Here is an 18,716-nt window from a genome sequence, read left to right on the forward strand (position 1 = left end):
CCACCACGCCCAGTTAATTTTTTTTGTATTTTTAGTAGAGATGGGGTTTCACCATGTTAGCCAGGATGGTCTCGATCTCCTGACCTTGTGATCTGCCCGCCTCGGCCTCGCAAAGTGCTGGGATTACAGGCTTGAGCCACCGCGCCCGGCCTATTTTTATTTTTTGAGAGGGAGTCTCCTCTGTTGCCAGGCTGGAATAAAGTGGCGCGATCTCGGCTCACTGCAACCTCTGACTTCTGGGTTCAAGTGATTCTCCTGCCTCAGCCTCCCGAGTAGCTGGAATTACAGGCATGCACTACCATGCCCAGCTAATTTTTGTATTTTTAGTAGAGATGGGGTTTCACCATGTTGGCCAGGATGGTCTCGATCTCCTGACCTCATGATCCACCCGCCTCAGCCTCCCAAAGTGCTGGGATTACAGGCGTGAGCCACTGTGCTCAGCCACTGCTCGCTCCTTAACTGTGTCTGCCTGATCTCCCTCCAGGCAGGTGCCATATCATACGACCTGCATCTCCCCTCTTCACGGGCCTTTACAAGACAGGAGCGCTATAGATACTAAATATTAAATGAATGGATGAAATGATCATCCTCCATATCACCCGCTGCAGTGAAGCAAGAACCAAAAGTCAAAATATACAACCAAATAAAATAATAATCATACCATGAGTAGGATAAAAGCATAGTAGAGAAAGATCTGGAAGGCTGCTGCTGCTTTTTTTTTTTTTTTTTTTTTTTTTGAGACACAGTCTGGCTCTGTCGCCCAGGCTGGAGTACAGTGGTGCTATCTCAGCTCACTGCAAACTCTGCCTCCTCGGTTCAAGTGATTCTTGTGCCTCAGCCTCCCAAGCAGCTGGGATTACAGGCGCATGGCACCACGCCTGGCTAGTTTTTGTATTTTTAGTAGAGATGGGATTTCACCATGTTGGCCAGGCTGGTCCTGAACTCCTGGCCTCAAGTGATCTGCCTGCCTCAACCTCCCAAAGTTCTAGGATTACAGGTGTGAGCCACCGCACCCAGCCAGATCTGGAAGGCTTCTAAAGAAGGTTCTGGTCACAGAAAGAGAAGAGTGTGGCTAGGCACAGTGGCTCACACCTGTGATCACAGCACTTTGGGAGGCTAAGGCGGGAATACTGCTTGAATCCAGGAATTCAACACCAGCCTGGGCAACATAGTAAGACCCTGTCTCTACTGAAAAGTACAAAAAGTACAAAAGTACAAAAATGAGCTGGACATGGTGGTGCTTGCCTATAGTCCCAGCTACTCGGGAGGCTGAGGTCGGAGGATCACTTGAGCCCAGGAGGTCAAGGCTGCAGTGAGCCATGATTGCACCACTGCACTCTCTAGCTTGGGCAAGAGAGTGAGACCCTGTATCAAAAAAAGAAAAGAAAGAAGAGAGAAAGAGAGAGAGAGAAAGAAGGAAGTAAGGAATGAAGGAAGGAAGGAGGGAGGGAGGAGGGAGGGAGGGAAGAAAGGAAGAAAGGAAGGAGGGAGGGAGGGAGGGAAGGAAGGAAGGAGGGAGGGAGGGAAGGAGGAGGGAGAGAGGGAGGGAGGGAGGGAAGGGTGAAAGAAGAGTGACTCAGCTATTATGGGTTTTAAAAGGCAGGGGAATCCAGCGGACACGAAATGTCACCTTCAAATGTGTAGAGAGCTTTGCATGTCCCTATGGCAGGGAGGGGCTCCTCATCATCAAACTCGTCGTCAAAATCCGTGGCCAGCACCTTCACCTCACTCTCCTGACTCTGCTCCTCTGTGTAACTGCCATCTGGGCTGCTCAAGAAAGGAAAACACAAAGCAACTAAAGCGACTGACCCCAGGGAGGACTCAGGTTGAGTCCCTGTGACTGGAGAGCGCTTGCAACCCCCGCCCCTCAGCGAGTGCTGCAACTGAGACTACGGTAAATCATCCGCAGGCTCAGATCCCACACCCCATGTGGCAATGGGGAAAAGTGACAGGTCAGTGGTAACAGACATTTTGGCATTGAACAAGTGCCTTATGCTCATTCCAGATTCCGAAATTTAGAAATAAATACAAAGCCAGCAGGGTCCCTTGCCAGAGGCAGGCGCTGTGCAGATACTGTACCTCTCGCGGTCCTGGGCGCAGTTGTTGACCGTGGGTGGGTTCTGGCTGTCGTACAGTCCGCTCTGCCGGCGCGCCTGCTCGCTACGTGCTGGGAGCCGGCCTTCAACCTCAGCCAGCCAGGCCTGGAGACAAAAGCAATGAGAGACTCCGACCTAAGGCCATCTGAGGGCCAGCCCAGAGCGTCCTAAGGTCCCAAACTCAGGGGCCGCTCTTGGCCATTTAACCCAATGTGAGAAAGTCCGCACCGGGCAGAATGGCCACATTTTCTGCATTCGACTGTTTAAATGTACTGAAGGGCGGTTGCTTCCATTTCACTCAAAGCTGAAGACATAGAAACAAAGTCATATTTATGTGGTTGCCCACGACGAGGCAGAAAGCACACTGGACTACGCTATCCCCTTGGGCTTTTAAGCAGCAGTGCAATCTTGGATAAGTCACTTCTAGTTTCCTTCTGACCATGAGGTCACCATGCGATACCCGAGGGCACAGCCATGCTTAAGCAGTGACTCAGTCTGAAAGTCACACTTCCCATGTTTTAGGAGTGTAACTTTTTTTTTTTGATAGAAATGAAACTTGTACTTAAAAATTAAAGTAGATAAAATGATCTTCAGCAACATATGAAACAGTATAAAGAAGTCAAAGGAATAAAAATGATCAGAAGGCTGGGCACGGTGGCTCACGCCTGTAATCTCAGCACTTTGGGAGGCTGAGGCAGGTGAATCACTTGAGGTCAGGAGTTTGAGACTAGCCTGGCCAACATGGTGAAACCCTGTCTCTACTACAAATACAAAAATTAGCTGGGTGTGGTGGCGTGTACCTGTAGTCCCAGCTACTAGGGAAGCTGAGGCACGAGAATCACTGGAACTCAGGAGGTAGAGGGTACAGTGAGCTGAGATTGCACCACTGCACTCCAGCTTGGGTGACAGAGCGAGACTCTGTCTCAAAAAAAAAAAAAAAAAATCAGAAAAGGACTATTCTAAGTTCTAAATGCTCAAATGAACATTACTGATGGATTCTGAAAACAATGAAAAAAGCTGGCCGGGCGCGGCGGCTCATGCCTGTAATCCCAGCACTTTGGGAAGCCAAGGTGGGTGGATCATCTGAGGTCAGGAGTTCAAGACCAGCCTGGCCAACATGGCAAAAACCCTGTCTCTACTAAAAATACAAAAATTAGCCGGGCGTGGTGGTGCACACCTGTAGTCCCAGCTACTCAGGAGGCTGAGGCAGGAGAATCACTTGAACCTGGGAAATGTAGGTCACAGTGAGCTGAGATCATGCTACTACACTCCAGCCTGGGCAACAGGGCGAGACTTCATCTCAAAAAACAGAATGAAGGCCAGGCGTGGTGGCTCAAGCCTGTAATCCCAGCACTTTGGGAGGCCGAGACGGGCGGATCATGAGGTCAGGAGATCGAGACCATCCTGGCTAACACGGTGAAACCCCGTCTCTACTAAAAAATACAAAAAACTAGCCGGGTGAGGTGGCAGGCGCCTGTAGTCCCAGCTACTCAGGAGGCTGAGGCAGGAGAATGCAGTAAACCTGGGAGGCGGAGCTTGCAGTGAGCTGAGATCCGGCCACTGCACTCCAGCCTGGGCGACAGAGCAAGACTCCGTTTCAAAAAAAAAAAAAAAAAACAAAGAAACAGAATGAAAAAAGCCATAGTTAACCTTTCATTGCTGAAAACAATCTATTCTGATTGGTAGAATCAGTTGCTAATGTATTTTTCCATGCTCTGTAGTTTTTTTTTTCTTTTTTTTTTTTTGAGACGGAGTCTGGCTCTGTCTCCCAGGCTGGAGTGCAGTGGCCGGATCTCAGCTCACTGCAAGCTCCGCCTCCCGGGTTCATGCCATTCTCCTGCCTCAGCCTCCTGAGTAGCTGTGACTACAGGTGCCCACCACCTCGCCCGGCTAGTTTTTTGTATTTTTTAGTAGAGACGGGGTTTCACCGTGTTAGCCAGGATGGTCTCGATCTCCTGACCTCGTGATCCGCCCGTCTCGGCCTCCCAAAGTGCTGGGATTACAGGCTTGAGCCACCGCGCCCGGCCAACTCTGTAGTCTTTAAATGTGGTGTAGAGAGTGGGTTCAGGAGGCTTTTGTTGACAGCTTTTGAGTGCTCCTCTCCCTCCCTCCAACTTTTATTATTTATGTTTCCTGCTTGTTTCTCATTTGTGTTTCCTGCTGGTTCTCACACACACACCCTTTCCATAATGGGCCCGCTGAAAGAACAATTGTATATTTCAGGGGATTTTTTTTCATTGCTTTTTTGATTCACTGGGATAATGGATCACTCTATACTCCCAATTTTATTACCATGAGATGAAGCAGAATAACTTAAAGTACAAAAAATACTGGCCGGGCACAGTGGCTCACAGCTGTAATCCCAGCACTTTGGGAGGCTAAGGTGGGAGGATGGCTTAAGGCCAGGAGTTCAAGACCAGTCTGTGCAACAGAGCAAGACTCCGACTCTAAAACAAATAAAAAATTAAAAAATAAAACTTAGCCAGCTATGGTGACATGTGTAATCTCAGCTCCTCAGAGGCTGAGCCAAGGAGGTAAAGGCTACAGTGAGCTATAATCATGCCACTGTACCCCAGCCTGGGCAACAGAGCAAAATCCTATCTCTAAAATTAAAAAAACAAACAACCCTGCCAACCCCCCACTGTATACAAATACAACGTTAAACACTGTCAGGTTTTACAGACACGATTAAGATAGGCTATGACGAGAAGCAGAATGTTCAATGGCGAAGCTGTATTTTTCCTTTGACCGTAACTCATGAAACAGCCAGCTGTTCCCACTGTGTCCCTCCCAGTGAGAGGACCGTCAGGGCCCCATGCCATTCTACACCGAAGAACACCTATTCTTCGTTTCCAACAAAGCTTTCCACAACAGAAGTTTCATACCTCAAATTTCTGGGTCTCTAGTCGCAGTTTCTCTATATTTTGGCTGACTTCTGCTAATTTGTGATCCAAACTGGCTGGGTCTCCCATCTGAGGATTCTTTAGGTAGACATCTTTCATTTTTGTTATGGCATCTCTGAAAGAAAGAATGAGTAGAAAACTGTAAAGGTTATTCTTTTTTTTTTTTTTTTTGAGACGGAGTTTCACTCTTGTCACCCAGGCTGGAGTGCAATGGTGCGCTCTCGGCTCACTGCAACCTTCACCTCCGGAGTTGAAGCAATTCTGCTGCCTCAGCCTCCAGAATAGCTGGGATTACAGGTGCGTGCCACCATGCCCACCTGATTTTTGTAGTTTTAGTAGAGATGGGGTTTTGCCACATTGGCCAGGCTGGTCTTGAACTCCTGACCTCAGGTGATCTGCCCGCCTCAGCCTCCTGAAGTGCTGGGATTATAGGCGTGAGCTACTGCGCCCAGCAAAGGTTACTCTTATCAGCCAATATTCTACCACTTGGAAAACTATATGAATGGAAACGTGGGAAGATTAGAGTATGGATTATAAGGGACTATTGGGCCAGCTTCCATTCTGGAAATTCTCTATAGGAATTCTGCTACTAAGGGCTATAAATACAGAAGCTGATTTTTAAATTTCAGTTCCCTTCTCTGAATGGTTATCTCCTTATTGTCCCCAGTAAATGAGACGCACAAATTAATCCTGTTCTTCCCTTTGCCACATACACACAAAAAAGAAAAACAAAACCCAATAATTTTTTAAAATTTTTATTTATTTATTTTTGAGACCAGGCTATGAGACTGGCTAATTTTTGTATTTTTGGTAGAGACTGCGTTTTGTCATGTTGCCCAGGCTGGTCTTGAACTCCTGGCCTCAAGCAATCCACCTGCCTTGGCCTCCCAAAGTGCTGGGATTACAGGCATGAGCCACCGAATCTGGCTTCAAAATCCAAGTATTTCCAACATGGTAAAACCCTGTCTCTACTAAAAATACAAAAATTAGCCAGGAGTGGTGGCATGTCCCCTTAATCCCAGCTACTTGGGAGGCTGAGGCAGGAGAATCACTTGAACCCAGGAGGTGGAGGCTGCAGTGAGCCGAGATCACGCCACTGCACTCCAGCCTGGGCAACAGAGCAAGACTCCATCTCAAAAAACAAACAAAAAAACCCCCAAGTATTTCTACGTGTGCATTCTTCATGCAAACCAAAGCTACAGCTGGCATCCTGGGTCTCACAGGCTGCAATGTGCTCACCTGACGAAGCAGCACAGTTAATTGCTTTGGAAATGTTCACACACACCCATTTCCACTGTTAAGAAACTGAATCCATAGTTGGTATCCACGACAGGTAAGCAACACAGCCTTACGGCTGCACACTGTGGATCCCACATCCTTCCTGAAATCATGTTTGGAAGCAGCCCATGGTAGCCTGGGTAGGCATCCCTAGAGAAGTTGGGGTAGGTTTGGGTTGAAGATCAAAGAGCTCTACTAATTTTACCCTTGTTTCTGGGCACTTTTGGTAGGCAAATGACTACCAGGAGAGAGCAAATGACTGCCAGGGCGAAGGAGCCAACTTTGATGAGTGTCGGCAAAAGAAAATCCAAAGCAGGCCATACAATACGATACGAGGCCGACAGACAAACCAAAAGATACACTCTGAGTCATGAGAAATAGTTTAACTAAAAATACAGAAATCACAGGAAGAGAGCTTCCACAAGTCCTCACCACCCTCCACCTAAGGGGCTGAGACCCACCTGGACTTCCAGCCCCCTTAGCTTCTTTCCTCTCTTCCTTCCTATCTTCCTTACTTCCTTCCTGCCTTCTTTCCCACATCATGCATCATTCATTATTATTATGCTTATTGTTCACTCTCTCCTCCTGTTACAATGGAAGCTCTTGGAGGAAGCTCTATGAGCTCAAGTTACGCTGTTAACTTGATGGATCCTGAGCGTCAAGGCCTCCCCTGGCATGGAGTAGATGCTCGATGAATATTTGTTAAATAAATATATATTTAAATAAGCGAACATTTAAAAATAATGTTCATAAATAATTTTTAAATAAACATTTAAAAAGAATGTTACATGTTTGTTCTTAAAAATGTTTAAACATTTATTTATTTAACAAATAACAAACATTACAAGCCAAGTGTAATGTGGTCCATCCTTATGATGTCCTTTCCAAAACCCCTCTCTTGAGTTTACGGCCCACCCCTCCCGCTGCTCCCTATTTCTCAGCAAAAGTCCTCAACAGAATTGTCTATATCCATTATCTTCAGGTCCTCTCCTCCCAGTCTTTCCTAATCAATCTCTCCACACGTTTATCAACTTTATTGATCTTTTTAAGGAACCAACTTTTGGATCTGTTGAATTGTATATTTTATTTTATTTATTTTTTATTATTTTTGAGATACAGTGTCACTCTGTCGCCCAGGCTGGAGTGCAGTGGCCCGATCTCGGCTCACTGCACCCTCTGCCTCCTGGGTTCAAGCGATTCTCCTGCCTCAGCCTCCTGAGTAGCTGGGACTACAGGCGCCCCATCACGCCCAGCTAATTTTTGCATTTTTAATAGAGACAGGGTTTTGGCATGTTGGCCAGGCTGGTCTTGAACTCCTGACCTCAGATGATCCACCCACCTCAGTCTCTCAAAGTGCTGGGATTCCAGGTGTGAGCCACCATGCCCAGCTGCTTCTATTTCCTTTGGGCTTAATTTGCTGTTCTTTCTCTAGCTTCTTGAGATAGATCCTAAGTGAGGATCTAAGTGAGCTAAGGCTCACTGATTTTTACCTCTCTGTTTTTCATATGCATTCAGAGCAATAAATCTCTTTATAAGCATGACTTTAATGACATCCCACAAACTATATATAGAATGTATGTTAAAGTTCAATTCTATTTCATATACTTTCTAATATCTACTATGATTTTTTGTTTAGTTTGTGGCTTATTTAAAGGCATATTTCTTTTTTTTTTTTTTTTAGATGGAGTTTTGCTCTTGTTGCCCAGGCTGGAATACAGTGGCACGATCTTGGCTCACCACAACCTCCGCCTCTTGGGTTCAAACGACTCTCCTGCCTCATCCTCCTAAGTAGCTGGAATTACAGACATGCACCACCATGCCCAGCTAATTTTGTATTTTTAGTAGAGACGGGGTTTCTCCATGTTGCCCAGGCTGGTCTCTCTCTCTCTTTTTTTTTTTTTTTTTCTGAGATAGGGTCTCACTCTGTTGCCCAGGCTGGAGTGGAGTGGCATGATCATGGCTTACTGCAGCCAGGACCTCCTGGGTTCCTCCCACTTCAGCCTCCTAAATAGCTGGGACAACAGGTGCACACCATCGTGCCTGGCTAGTTTTTTTCTTTTTTTTTTTTTTTTTAGGGGTTTTGCTATGTTGCCTGGGCTGTTCTTGAACTCCAGGGCTCAAGCGATCTTCCTGCCACCACCTCCCAAAGTGCTGGGATTACAGGTGTGAGCCACCACGCCCAGCCTGAATTTGAATTTCTTTTCTTTTAATTTTTATTTTATTTTAAATTATTTTTTATTTTTATTCTTTTGAGACAGAGTCTTGCTCTGTTGCCCAGGCTGGAGTGCAATGGCATGATCTTGGTTCAATACAAACTCTGCCTCCCGGGTTCAAGCGATTCTTCTCCCTCAGCCTCCTGAGTAACTGGAACTACAGACACACGCCACCACACCCGACTAGTTTTTATATTTTTAGTAGAGACGGGGTTTTGCCATGTTGGCTAGGCTGGTCTTGAACTCCTGACCTCAGGTGATCCACCCACCTCAGCCTCCCAAAGTGCTGGGATTACAGGTTGTGAGCTACTGCGCCCAGCCTTGAATTTCTTAATAAGTCATATTGATGCACTATACCTTTGATCCATCTCCTTTTGAATTTCTTTATTTAACTCATCGACTTTCTGCTGCAGCTTTTTCCTTCTTTGTTCAGGTGGGAGGTTGCTGAAATCCTCCGGTGTTGCACCCTGCAGACACAAATATAAATGAGAAACCAGAAAGCCCCAGACTTTCCTTGAAAGAAGGCTTGTAAGCAAAGTCTGCAGCCATGGGGGGTGCAGACGTCTGCATGTGGCTTCATGAAACAGATTAAGCTCTTTCCCACTACACCCAGCCGAGATGCAAAAATCAATGCATGCAAACCGCGCAAGTCCCATAAACTACTCCCAGTTCCACGGATACTGGCCAGAACGCCCCATAAAAAGCAGTGAGCAACGCTACAGGAAAGGAGAGGAAGAGATACTTCTGACTCTAGGGAGAATCCATGAAAAACACATTTTGAGATAGTCTTCTTCATTTTCCTACCAAGTGTTACCATCAGTGTCAGTGGCAACACTGAAGTGTTAATGAAATTTATGTTTCCGTAATATAAACCCCACCGACCACTGCACGTCTAGCTGCCGCCTTTTCCCTAGCGTGAGTATTCCTGCCAGTCTCTTCACACAGGCTGAGGCCAAAAGTCTCCATCCCTGTAAAGTGACAGATGGGACATCACATTCCTCAGAGAGTGTGGGTGAAAAAGAACATTAAAAAAAAAAAAAAAAAGCCGGGCGCGGTGGCTCAAGCCTGTAATCCCAGCACTTTGGGAGGCCGAGACGGGCGGATCACGAGGTCAGGAGATCGAGGCCATCCTGGCTAATACGGTGAAACCCCGTCTCTACTAAAAATACAAAAAAACTAGCCGGGCGAGGTGGTGGGCGCCTGTAGTCCCAGCTACTCGGGAGGCTGAGGCAGGAGAATGGCGTAAACCCCGGAGGCGGAGCTTGCAGTGAGCTGAGATCCGGCCACTGCACTCCAGTCCGGGCGACAGAGCGAGACTCCGCCTCAAAAAAAAAAAAAAAAAAATCTCTCTTCCCCGCACCCCATGCACGCTTCCTTCCCTCTGCTGCCTCTGAACTTTTTTTTTTCCTTGAGACGGAGTCTCACTCTGTTGCCCAGGCTGGAGTGCAGTGGCGCAATCTCAGCTCACTGCAACCTCTGCCACCCAGGTTCAAGTGATTCTGCCTCAGCCTCCTGAGTAGCTGGGACTACAGGCACGCGCCACCATGCCTGGCTAATTTTCCAGTCTCTAACTCTTGACTTCAGGTGATCCACCCACCTTGGCCTCCCAGAGTGCTGGGATTACAGACGAGCTGCCGCGCCCAGAATAGTGACTGCCTTTAGGCACCTTTAGGAAGCCTCTCCGAGTTCAGAGAGAATGCCCTCCCTGACCTCAAAATCAATTTTCCACAGTGTACGAAACTCATCTCCGTGGTTTTTAATCTGTCAGAAGAACTGTATTTTGATATCTTGATTCCTTTTTCAAAAGCAACTGCTCTCTTTACTCTGTGAGTGTGCTTTAAGGAGAAAGTATCAACAGTTTCAGGCTTTGACATATGCTTACTTGTTAGAAAGCTATGGCTACACTGTGCTTTTACTTAAGCAAGGCTATGTTCATAAAGAGAGATAAATTTTGTGCTGGGCGCGGTACGCCTGTAATCCCAGCACTTTGAGAGGTGAGGTGGGTGGATCACGAGGTCAGGAGTTTGAGACCAGCCTGGCCAACAAAGTGAAACCCCGTCTCTACTAAAATTGCAAAAAATTAGCTGGGCGTGGTGGTGGGTGCCTATAATCCCAGCTACTTGGGAGGCTGAGGCAGGAGAATCGTTTGAACCCGGGAGGCAGAGGTTGCAGCGAGCCGAGATCGCGCCACTGCACTCCAGCCCGGGCAACAATGCGAGACTCCATCTCAAAAAAAAAAAAAAAAAGAAAAAGAAAGAGAGAGAAGAGACAGAAATTTCTTCAAATAACCAGGGATAAGCCAGGGCATTTAAAAGAGATTTTACTTTAAACCCTCAATTCTTTTGAAACAAGGACAAGACAGGCTTGGGGCAGGGTAGAAAGAAGGGACCCAGTTAATGTCATTCCAGAAGCAACTTGCATTTGCCAAGCAGCTTACATGGGGGCATGTGACTGGGTTCCTATGCTGATTAAGATAAAATGCCAGGGTGATGTGCTGGGAACTGTGTGATTCAGCAAATAGCTGACCACAAAAGGCCACGCAAAGAACTTTCAGCGAATATCTCAAAGACACACCCGTCAGACACACTGACCCTCTAATGTGTGTGTGTATGTGTGTTTGTGTTAGAGATAAGAGTTGAGTGAAACCAGAATAGAAGTGACTATTCCTAATAGCAAACCAAAGAAGTTTAATTTGACTCTGAATCTAAGATGAAACAAAACTAACCTTTAATACAAAAAAATAAAGACTTGTTTTCCATATACTATGGCGCTACAATATTTCCGCTACAAATTTGAAAACTGGATTATTATGGATTATGGATTTCACCATGTTGGTCTGGCTGGTCTCAAACTCCTGACCTCAGGCAATCCGCCCATCTCGGCCTCCCAAAGTCCTGGGATTACAGGCGTGAGCCACCACACCCGGCCTCTTGCTACGGTCTTTGGTTAAAACATCAGAGTACTTGCCACCTCAGAAAACAGAATCAATCTCTCTGACCTCCGCGTGCCCTTCTTTCACCTGCCAAGGCAGGATTCTGATTGTGGCCATAGGATCCTCATTCAAGAGGATCCTGCCCCACACCCTGGAGGAAGGAAGGCTGCACGGGGAGGCCAAGAAGAATCTGTACAGACAGACCCTGCTGGGTGTCCCTACCCGATCTATTAGGATGCGATCAGACCCCTTCTGACCAATCTCATTTCAACAAGGTTATCCATGCTTCAGTCATGTCTATCTGATGAAGTCTCATAAAAGGCCCAAGATGACAGGGTTTTTGGGGAGATTCCTAGGGAGTGGCTGCCCAGGGAGGGCATGGAAGCTCTGTGCCCCCTCCCCCATACCTCGCCCTAAGCATCTCTTCATCTGCATCTTTTGTAATACCCTTTGAAATAAACCAGTAAATGTGGTGGCCAGGTGCTGTGGCTCACGCCTGTAATCCCAGCACTTTGGGAGGCTGAGGCGGGCAGATCACGAGGTCAGGAGTTCGAGACCAGCCTGACCAACATGGAGAAACCCCCGTCTCGGCTAAAGACACAACACATTGGCCAGGTGTGGTGGCACGTGCCTGTAGTTCCAGCTACTTGGGAGGCTGAGGCAGGAGAATCGCTTGAACCTGGGAGGTGGAGGTTGTGGTGAGCCAAGATCGCGGCACTGCACTTCAGCCTGGGCGACGGGTGAGATTCCGTCTCAAAAAACAAACAAACAAAAAAACCAAAAACAGACCAGTAAATGTAAATATTTTCCTGAGCTCTGTGAGCTGCCTCTGCAAATTAATTGAACCCAAAGAGGGGGTCATGGGAACCCCAACTGGAAGCTAGTCCATCAGAAGTTCTGGAAGCCTGGACTTGTGACTGGTGGGAAGGAGGGGGCAGTCCTGCAGGACTGAGCCCTCAACCCCCAGAATCGGCCACTATCTCCAGGTAGATAGCATCAGAATGGAATTGAATTAGAGGACACCCAGCCAGTGTCTGCTGCTTGATATATAAGGGAAACACTGATATATTTGGTCATAGAAATCTTCTGTGTTGATTGGCATGGTGGAACAGCAGAGGAAAAACAGTTTGAGTTTTTTTTTTTTTTTTTTTTTTTTGAGGCGGAGTCTCGCTCTGTTGCCCGGACTGGAGTGCAGTGGCCGGATCTCAGCTCACTGCAGGCTCCGCCTCCCAGGTTTACGCCATTCTCCTGCCTCAGCCTCCCGAGTAGCTGGGACTACAGGCGCCCGCCATCTCGCCCGGCTAGTTTTTGTATTTTTAGTAGAGACGAGGTTTCACCGTGTTAGCCAGGATGGTCTCAATCTCCTGACCTCGTGATCCGCCCGTCTCGGCCAACAGTTTGAGTTTTATCAAGCAAGCATGTTTTCCAGAACTGAGAATTTTTTAAAAGCTGGAATATAGCAAAACACAATGTTAAGATACACTGCTTCAGAAATCAGGAAATCTAGGCCAGACGTGGTGGCTCATGTCTATAATCTCAGCACTTTGGGAGGCCAAGGCGGGTGGATCACCTGAGGTCAGGAGTTTGAGACCAGCCTGACCAACATGGAAAAACCCCGTCTCTATTAAAAATACAAAATTAGCCAGGCATGGTGGCGCCCGTCTGTAATCCCCACTACTCGGGAGGCTGAGGCTGAGGTTGAACCCGGGAGGTTGTGGTGAGCTGAGATTGCGCCACTGTGTACTCCAGCCTGGGCAACAAGAGCGAAACTCCATCTCAAAAAACCAAAAAAGAAGTCAGGAAATCTGGGAAGTGGTCAAAGTTCACCTCGTTAGTATGTGCTGAGCCTTGCTATGTGCTCTGAGTCCAACAGAACTTTCTACAGTGATGGCCATGTTCTATGGCTGCGCTGTCCAATTTAGAAGCCATGTGTGGCTGTGAAGCATTTGAAATGTGGCTGGTAAAATTGTGGAACTGAATTTTTTAAAATTTATTTAATTTTAATTAATTAAAACTCAATAGCAGCTGGGTGTGGTGGCTCACACCTGTAATCCCAGCACTTTGGGAGGCCGGGGTGGGTGGATCACCTGAGGTCAGGAGTTCAAGACCAGCCTGGACAACATGGTGAAACCCTGTCTCTACAAAAATACAAAAATTAGCCGGGCATGATGGCAAGTGCCTGTAATCCCAGCTACTCGGGAGGCTGAGGCATAAGCTGCCCGAGTAGCTGGGATTACAGGCACTTGCCATCATGTGGTAAGTGGCTACCATATTGGACAACAGCTTTGGCCTCTGTGCAGGTGTATAAACAGGTGCGAAGAAATCTATCAGTAAAACACACTGTACTGATGACTTATAAACAGATAAGAAAACAACAAAGACAGGCTATAACAGGTGGAGTTGGTATGGGAAGAGAGGATCATATACATCTAACTATATTTTAAGTGGCTGGAGTTCTGTAAGATAACCTTGTTCTATGTACTAATAAAATTAAACTTGGCCAGGCCCAGTGGCTCACTCGTGTAATCCCAGCACTTTGCGGGGCTGAGGTGGGCGGATCACCTGAGGTCAGGAGCTCAAGACCAGCCTGGCCAACATGGTGAAACCCCATCTCTACTAAAAATACAAAAATTAGCTGAGTGTGGTGGCACGCCCCTATAATCTCAGCTACTCGGCGCTTGAACCCAGGAGGTGGAAGTTGCAGTGAGCCAAGATCGCGCCACTCCACTCCAGCCTGGGGGACAGAGCAAGACTCTGTCTCCTGAAAGAAAAAAAAAATCAAACCCTTGCTTGTTGAGAGCTTCTCCCCACCCCAAAATAGCACAAGCTCTGTGTAATACTACCTCTTCAGATTTTGGGTTTTTTGTTTTGTTTTGTTTTACAGTTTTTTTTTTGAGACAGGGTTTCGTTCTATTACCCAAGGCTGCAGCAGCCTTGGCCTCCTGGGCTGAATCAATCCTCCTGCCTCAGCCTCCGGTATAGCTGGGATCACAGGCACAGACCACGGTGCCCGGCTAATTTTTGTATTTTTTTGTAGAGTCAGGTTTCACCATGATGCCCAGGCTGGTCTAGAACTCCTGGGCTCAAATGATCTGCCTGCCCCCGCCTCCCAAAGTGCAGATATTACAGGCGTGAGCCACCACACCTGGTATCACATCTTTTTTCTTTTGTCTTTTTTTTTTTTTTTTTTGAGACATGGTCTCACTCTGTCACCCAGGCTGGAGTGCAGTGGCACAATGATAGCTCACTGCAACCTTGAACTCCTGGGCTCAGGCAATCCTCCTGCCTCAGCCTTCCAAAGCACTGGGATTCCAGGCATGAACCACCATGCCCAGCCAGCACCTCAGTTCTTTGCTGCCTTCAAAGTAATGGTATAAAGCAACAATTCAATACCAAGTTGGTAAAATACTTCGTGTTTCAAACAGAAAGACTGCCTACAAATATTACCTTTTGCTGCTGGCACCCAGAGAAACCATGGGATATAAGGAAACCCTGGCAGCTGAGAAGGCCTCCTAGTCAATAGATCCAGTTTTTCCCAAGTTCATACTGAGGATAAACTTGTAGTTCATTTAAGTATCTAGATCTCTTTCCTTCATGTAGAGGCCTTAATCAAAGACTCTTCTCAGGATTTTATTTCACAGCCTAAGAAATGTTTAATTTAATAAAATATTCTTTTTTTAAGGGTTGGATCCATTACCAAATACTGAGTCATGTTGAAAAAATTATGTATATACATACATATGTCTCTCTCTCTATATAAATCATCATAAAATACTATCCTAGGTTATCAATAGTGTGCTTATAGTGCTGATCTTATTCCTAGTTGAATTGTCACAGTTGATCACTGTCCATTATTTTAGGATATTCTTAGCTGTGGAATTTGAGAAGACTATGAAACTATTATACATATTTGAAGTATGGTTATAGGTTATGTTAGTTACTTTTAATAAATTTAATGATTAGTTTGACTGTTGACTAGGCATATACGATTAAGTAGAAACAACACAAAACACTGAGTGAATAATTCTAAAAAGGCTTAGGAGGCTCTTTTCACGATCCACGAAATCATCTTGTGGCCTCTTGAATCAGCTATGCACAAGGCACCAACATATCTACGTCACGCCATAAAGATTCCACAGTTTGCCGGGCGCGGTGGCTCAAGCCTGTAATCCCAGCACTTTGGGAGGCCGAGACGGGCGGATCACGAGGTCAGGAGATCGAGACCATCCTGGCTAACCCGGTGAAACCCCGTCTCTACTAAAAATACAAAAAACTAGCCGGGCGAGGTGGCGGGCGCCTATAGTCCCAGCTACTCGGGAGGCTGAGGCAGGAGAATGGCGTAAACCCGGGAGGCGGAGCTTGCAGTGAGCTGAGATCCGGCCACTGCACTCCAGCCTGGGCGACAGAGCGAGACTCCGTCTCAAAAAAAAAAAAAAAAAAAAAGATTCCACAGTTTTCCATTCCCACAGGTGGCCTCAAACCTGGGTAGCAGCTGCCAGCTGGGATCATTCCTGCACGGCTCCTTCAGGCTCTCAGATTTTTTCATCTACTTCTATGGTTCTCAAATAGGAACATTTTTCAACTATTAAATTTACTTTTATATCAAAATGATCAAACAGACACCCCCCAAGATTTAATATTTACGTTCATATATATATATATATTTGGAGAAGGAGTCTTGCTCTGTCACCCAGGCTAGAGTCCAGTGTTGCAATTTCGGCTCACTGCACCCTTCACCTCCCGGGTTCAAGCAGTTCTCTGCCCCGGCCTCCCGAGTAGCTGGGACTACAGCACACACTGCCACGCCCGGCTAATCTTTTGTATGTAGAGACGGGGTTTCACTGTGCTGCCCAGGCTGATCTCGAACTCCTGAGCTCAGGCAATCAATCCACCCACCTTGACCTCCCACAGTGCTAGGATTACAGGCGTAAGCTACTGCGCCCGGCCTTTATGTTCATATTTGTATAGACACTTTATTAACATTTGTCCTCCTCTTAAGGCCCCAGTAATAACATCAAGTCGTGAGTTAAGTGTTAATGTTCTTAGCAACTTGAAAAGATTAAGATCACCTCTATTAGATTCTGGACCTTTGTATCCAAGAAGTCTAATAAGGAAACACCAACGAAAGCACACGTAAGAGAAACACAAAGCAAGTTAACTTTGAAGACATGTTGTGCATGGCATAGCATTCATAAAAGACACGCCAGAAAACCTGATTAGACTCAGGACATGCATGGAACAATTGTGCTTACCAGCTTGAGAGAAAGCTTCATGTAAACATTGGAGAGGTATGGGAAAAATAGAGAGAAAGAGAGAGAGAAAGAGAGAGAGAAAAAAAACAAAACAACACATCAGAAGAGGAGGAACTTGGTCAGTTCTGCTATATTAAAATAACACACGTCTACCCGCTGATTTATAAAAATGACTTGTAGCAGATCTGTGCAAAAGTTCACAAGAATGGCTGCTCCCTAATGAAATTTTTCTTAGGCTCCACAAAGATCAGAGAGAAAAGGACGGTTTCTGTTACAGGCCTGTATTGGCTACCTCAGCCTAGATGTAAACTAAAGAAAGCTTGTAGTTGGTGACACATAATGACTATCAAAGAAAAAATAAAGGGCCGGTGCTCACGCCTGTAATCCCAGCACTTTGGGAGGTCGAGGGGGATGGATCACCTGAGGTCGGGAGTTCGAGACCAGCCTGACCAACGTGAAGAAACCCCGTCTCTACTAAAAATACAAAATTAGCCGGGTGTGGTGGTGCACAACTGTAATCCAAGCTACTTGGGAGGCTGAGGCAGGAGAATCGCTCGAACCCGGGAGGCGGAGGTTATGGTGAGCCGCGATCGCATCATTGCACTCCAGCCTGGGCAACAAGAGTGAAACTCTATCTCAAAAAAAAAAAAAAAGAAAAAGAAAAAATATAATCACACAACCTTTTGTTCTCCAAATTTCCCATGGAAAGTTTCACACAGACTAAAACAAGTCTGAACACCAATGACTTCCATGACAGGAAAGTAATATTTTAATATTAAGGAACTCTAATAAATATAAACATTGACATGAAGGCAAAGTCTGAAATGGGTAAATTGGTAACAAAGGGCTGACTAGCAGTTGCTCTAAGAAACTACCAGCAGGACTCAGAAAGACTCTTGCAGCCAGGCTAGAGGACAAAGTTCTCTCCCCCACAAGAAGTGTGTGTCACCCCTCGCTCCGTGGAGGGTGTCTGCTGAGGCTTTCTGTGAAACTCTGAGCCCTGTCCATATGGGTTAGGTATTTGGAGAATTATCCACTGTGATTGCTCTTTTTTTTTTTTTTATTTTTTTTGAGACAGAGTCTCACACTGTTGTCCAGGCTGGAGTGCAGTGGCGTGATCTTGGCTCACTGCCACCTCTGCCTTCCAGGTTCAAGCAATTTTCCTGCTTCAGCCTCCTGAGTAGCTGGGATTACAGGTGACTGCCACCAAGCCCAGCTAATTTTTTGAATTTTTAGTAGAGACAGGGTTTTTCGCCTTGTTGGTCAGGCTGGTCTCGAACTCCTGAACTCGTGATCCGCCCACCTCCCAAAGTGCTGGGATTACAGGGGTGAGCCACTGTGCCCGGCGATGACTGCTCTTTTTACGGTATTTATTTACTTATCAGTTTGCTGAATTTTGGTTTTGTTTTTGGAGACAGGGCAGGTTGTACAGTGGCACAGTCTCAGCTCACTGAAGCCTCAACCTCTAGGGCTCAAGTGATCCTCGCACCTCAGTCTCCTGGTACCTACAGGAGGTGGCACTACAGGTACGTGCCACCACGTCTGGCTATGTTTTGTATTTTTTGGTAGAGATGGGGGTGTCACCATGTTGTCCAGGTTGATATCAAACTCCTGGGCTCAAATGATCCACCCACCCCAGCCTTCCAAAGTGCTGGGATTACAGGTGTGAGCCACCACAGGTGGCCTAAAAAACGAATTCTTAATTTAAGATTGATTCAAAGTTGACGCTTCTTTGTAAATAAAAAATAACCTTTTAAATAAATTGTCCCTATATAGAAACATGAGATTTTACAGGAAAGAAACAGAAAGATAAACTTTTGCAGGGGGAAAATGGTACATATAGTCACATTCCTGACTGTCTGACATAGGCAGTCCACAGAGATTCCAGCCCACCTGTGAACTTGAGCATAAATCTACTCATCACAACTAGAATTCATCGTACGCATAGACAAGACTTATGGTGCACAGCAGAAAACTCCAAATATCTTTCCTACAAGGCACACTACCATATACAGATATTTTCTCACACATTATTGTCTAAA

General features: G+C 46.3%; 1 protein-coding gene across 15 annotated transcripts in view; it reads right to left on the reverse strand.

Moving 5' to 3' along the window:
• The window catches only part of FNBP1 (formin binding protein 1), a 163,841-nt gene that overhangs the window by 11,414 nt on the left and 133,711 nt on the right, over positions 1 to 18,716 (reverse strand). For 5 of the 15 annotated variants that reach the window (XM_033193777.1, XM_033193753.1, XM_033193818.1 and 2 more), the window contains 5 exons: positions 16,675 to 16,689; positions 8,848 to 8,957; positions 4,982 to 5,114; positions 2,080 to 2,201; positions 1,631 to 1,767 (listed from right to left, as the gene is read on the reverse strand). In XM_033193777.1, the coding sequence (XP_033049668.1) occupies positions 1,631 to 1,767; positions 2,080 to 2,201; positions 4,982 to 5,114; positions 8,848 to 8,957; positions 16,675 to 16,689 (517 nt within the window). Of the gene's footprint in view, positions 1 to 1,630; positions 1,771 to 2,079; positions 2,202 to 4,981; positions 5,115 to 8,847; positions 8,958 to 16,674; positions 16,690 to 18,716 lie in introns of all 15 variants that reach the window. The other 10 variants (XM_033193745.1, XM_033193809.1, XM_033193763.1 and 7 more) reach the window with 3 other exon arrangements.

The sequence above is a fragment of the Trachypithecus francoisi genome, unplaced genomic scaffold, assembly GCF_009764315.1.
Source record: "Trachypithecus francoisi isolate TF-2019V2 unplaced genomic scaffold, Tfra_2.0 Contig01585, whole genome shotgun sequence".
NCBI lineage: Eukaryota > Metazoa > Chordata > Mammalia > Primates > Cercopithecidae > Trachypithecus > Trachypithecus francoisi.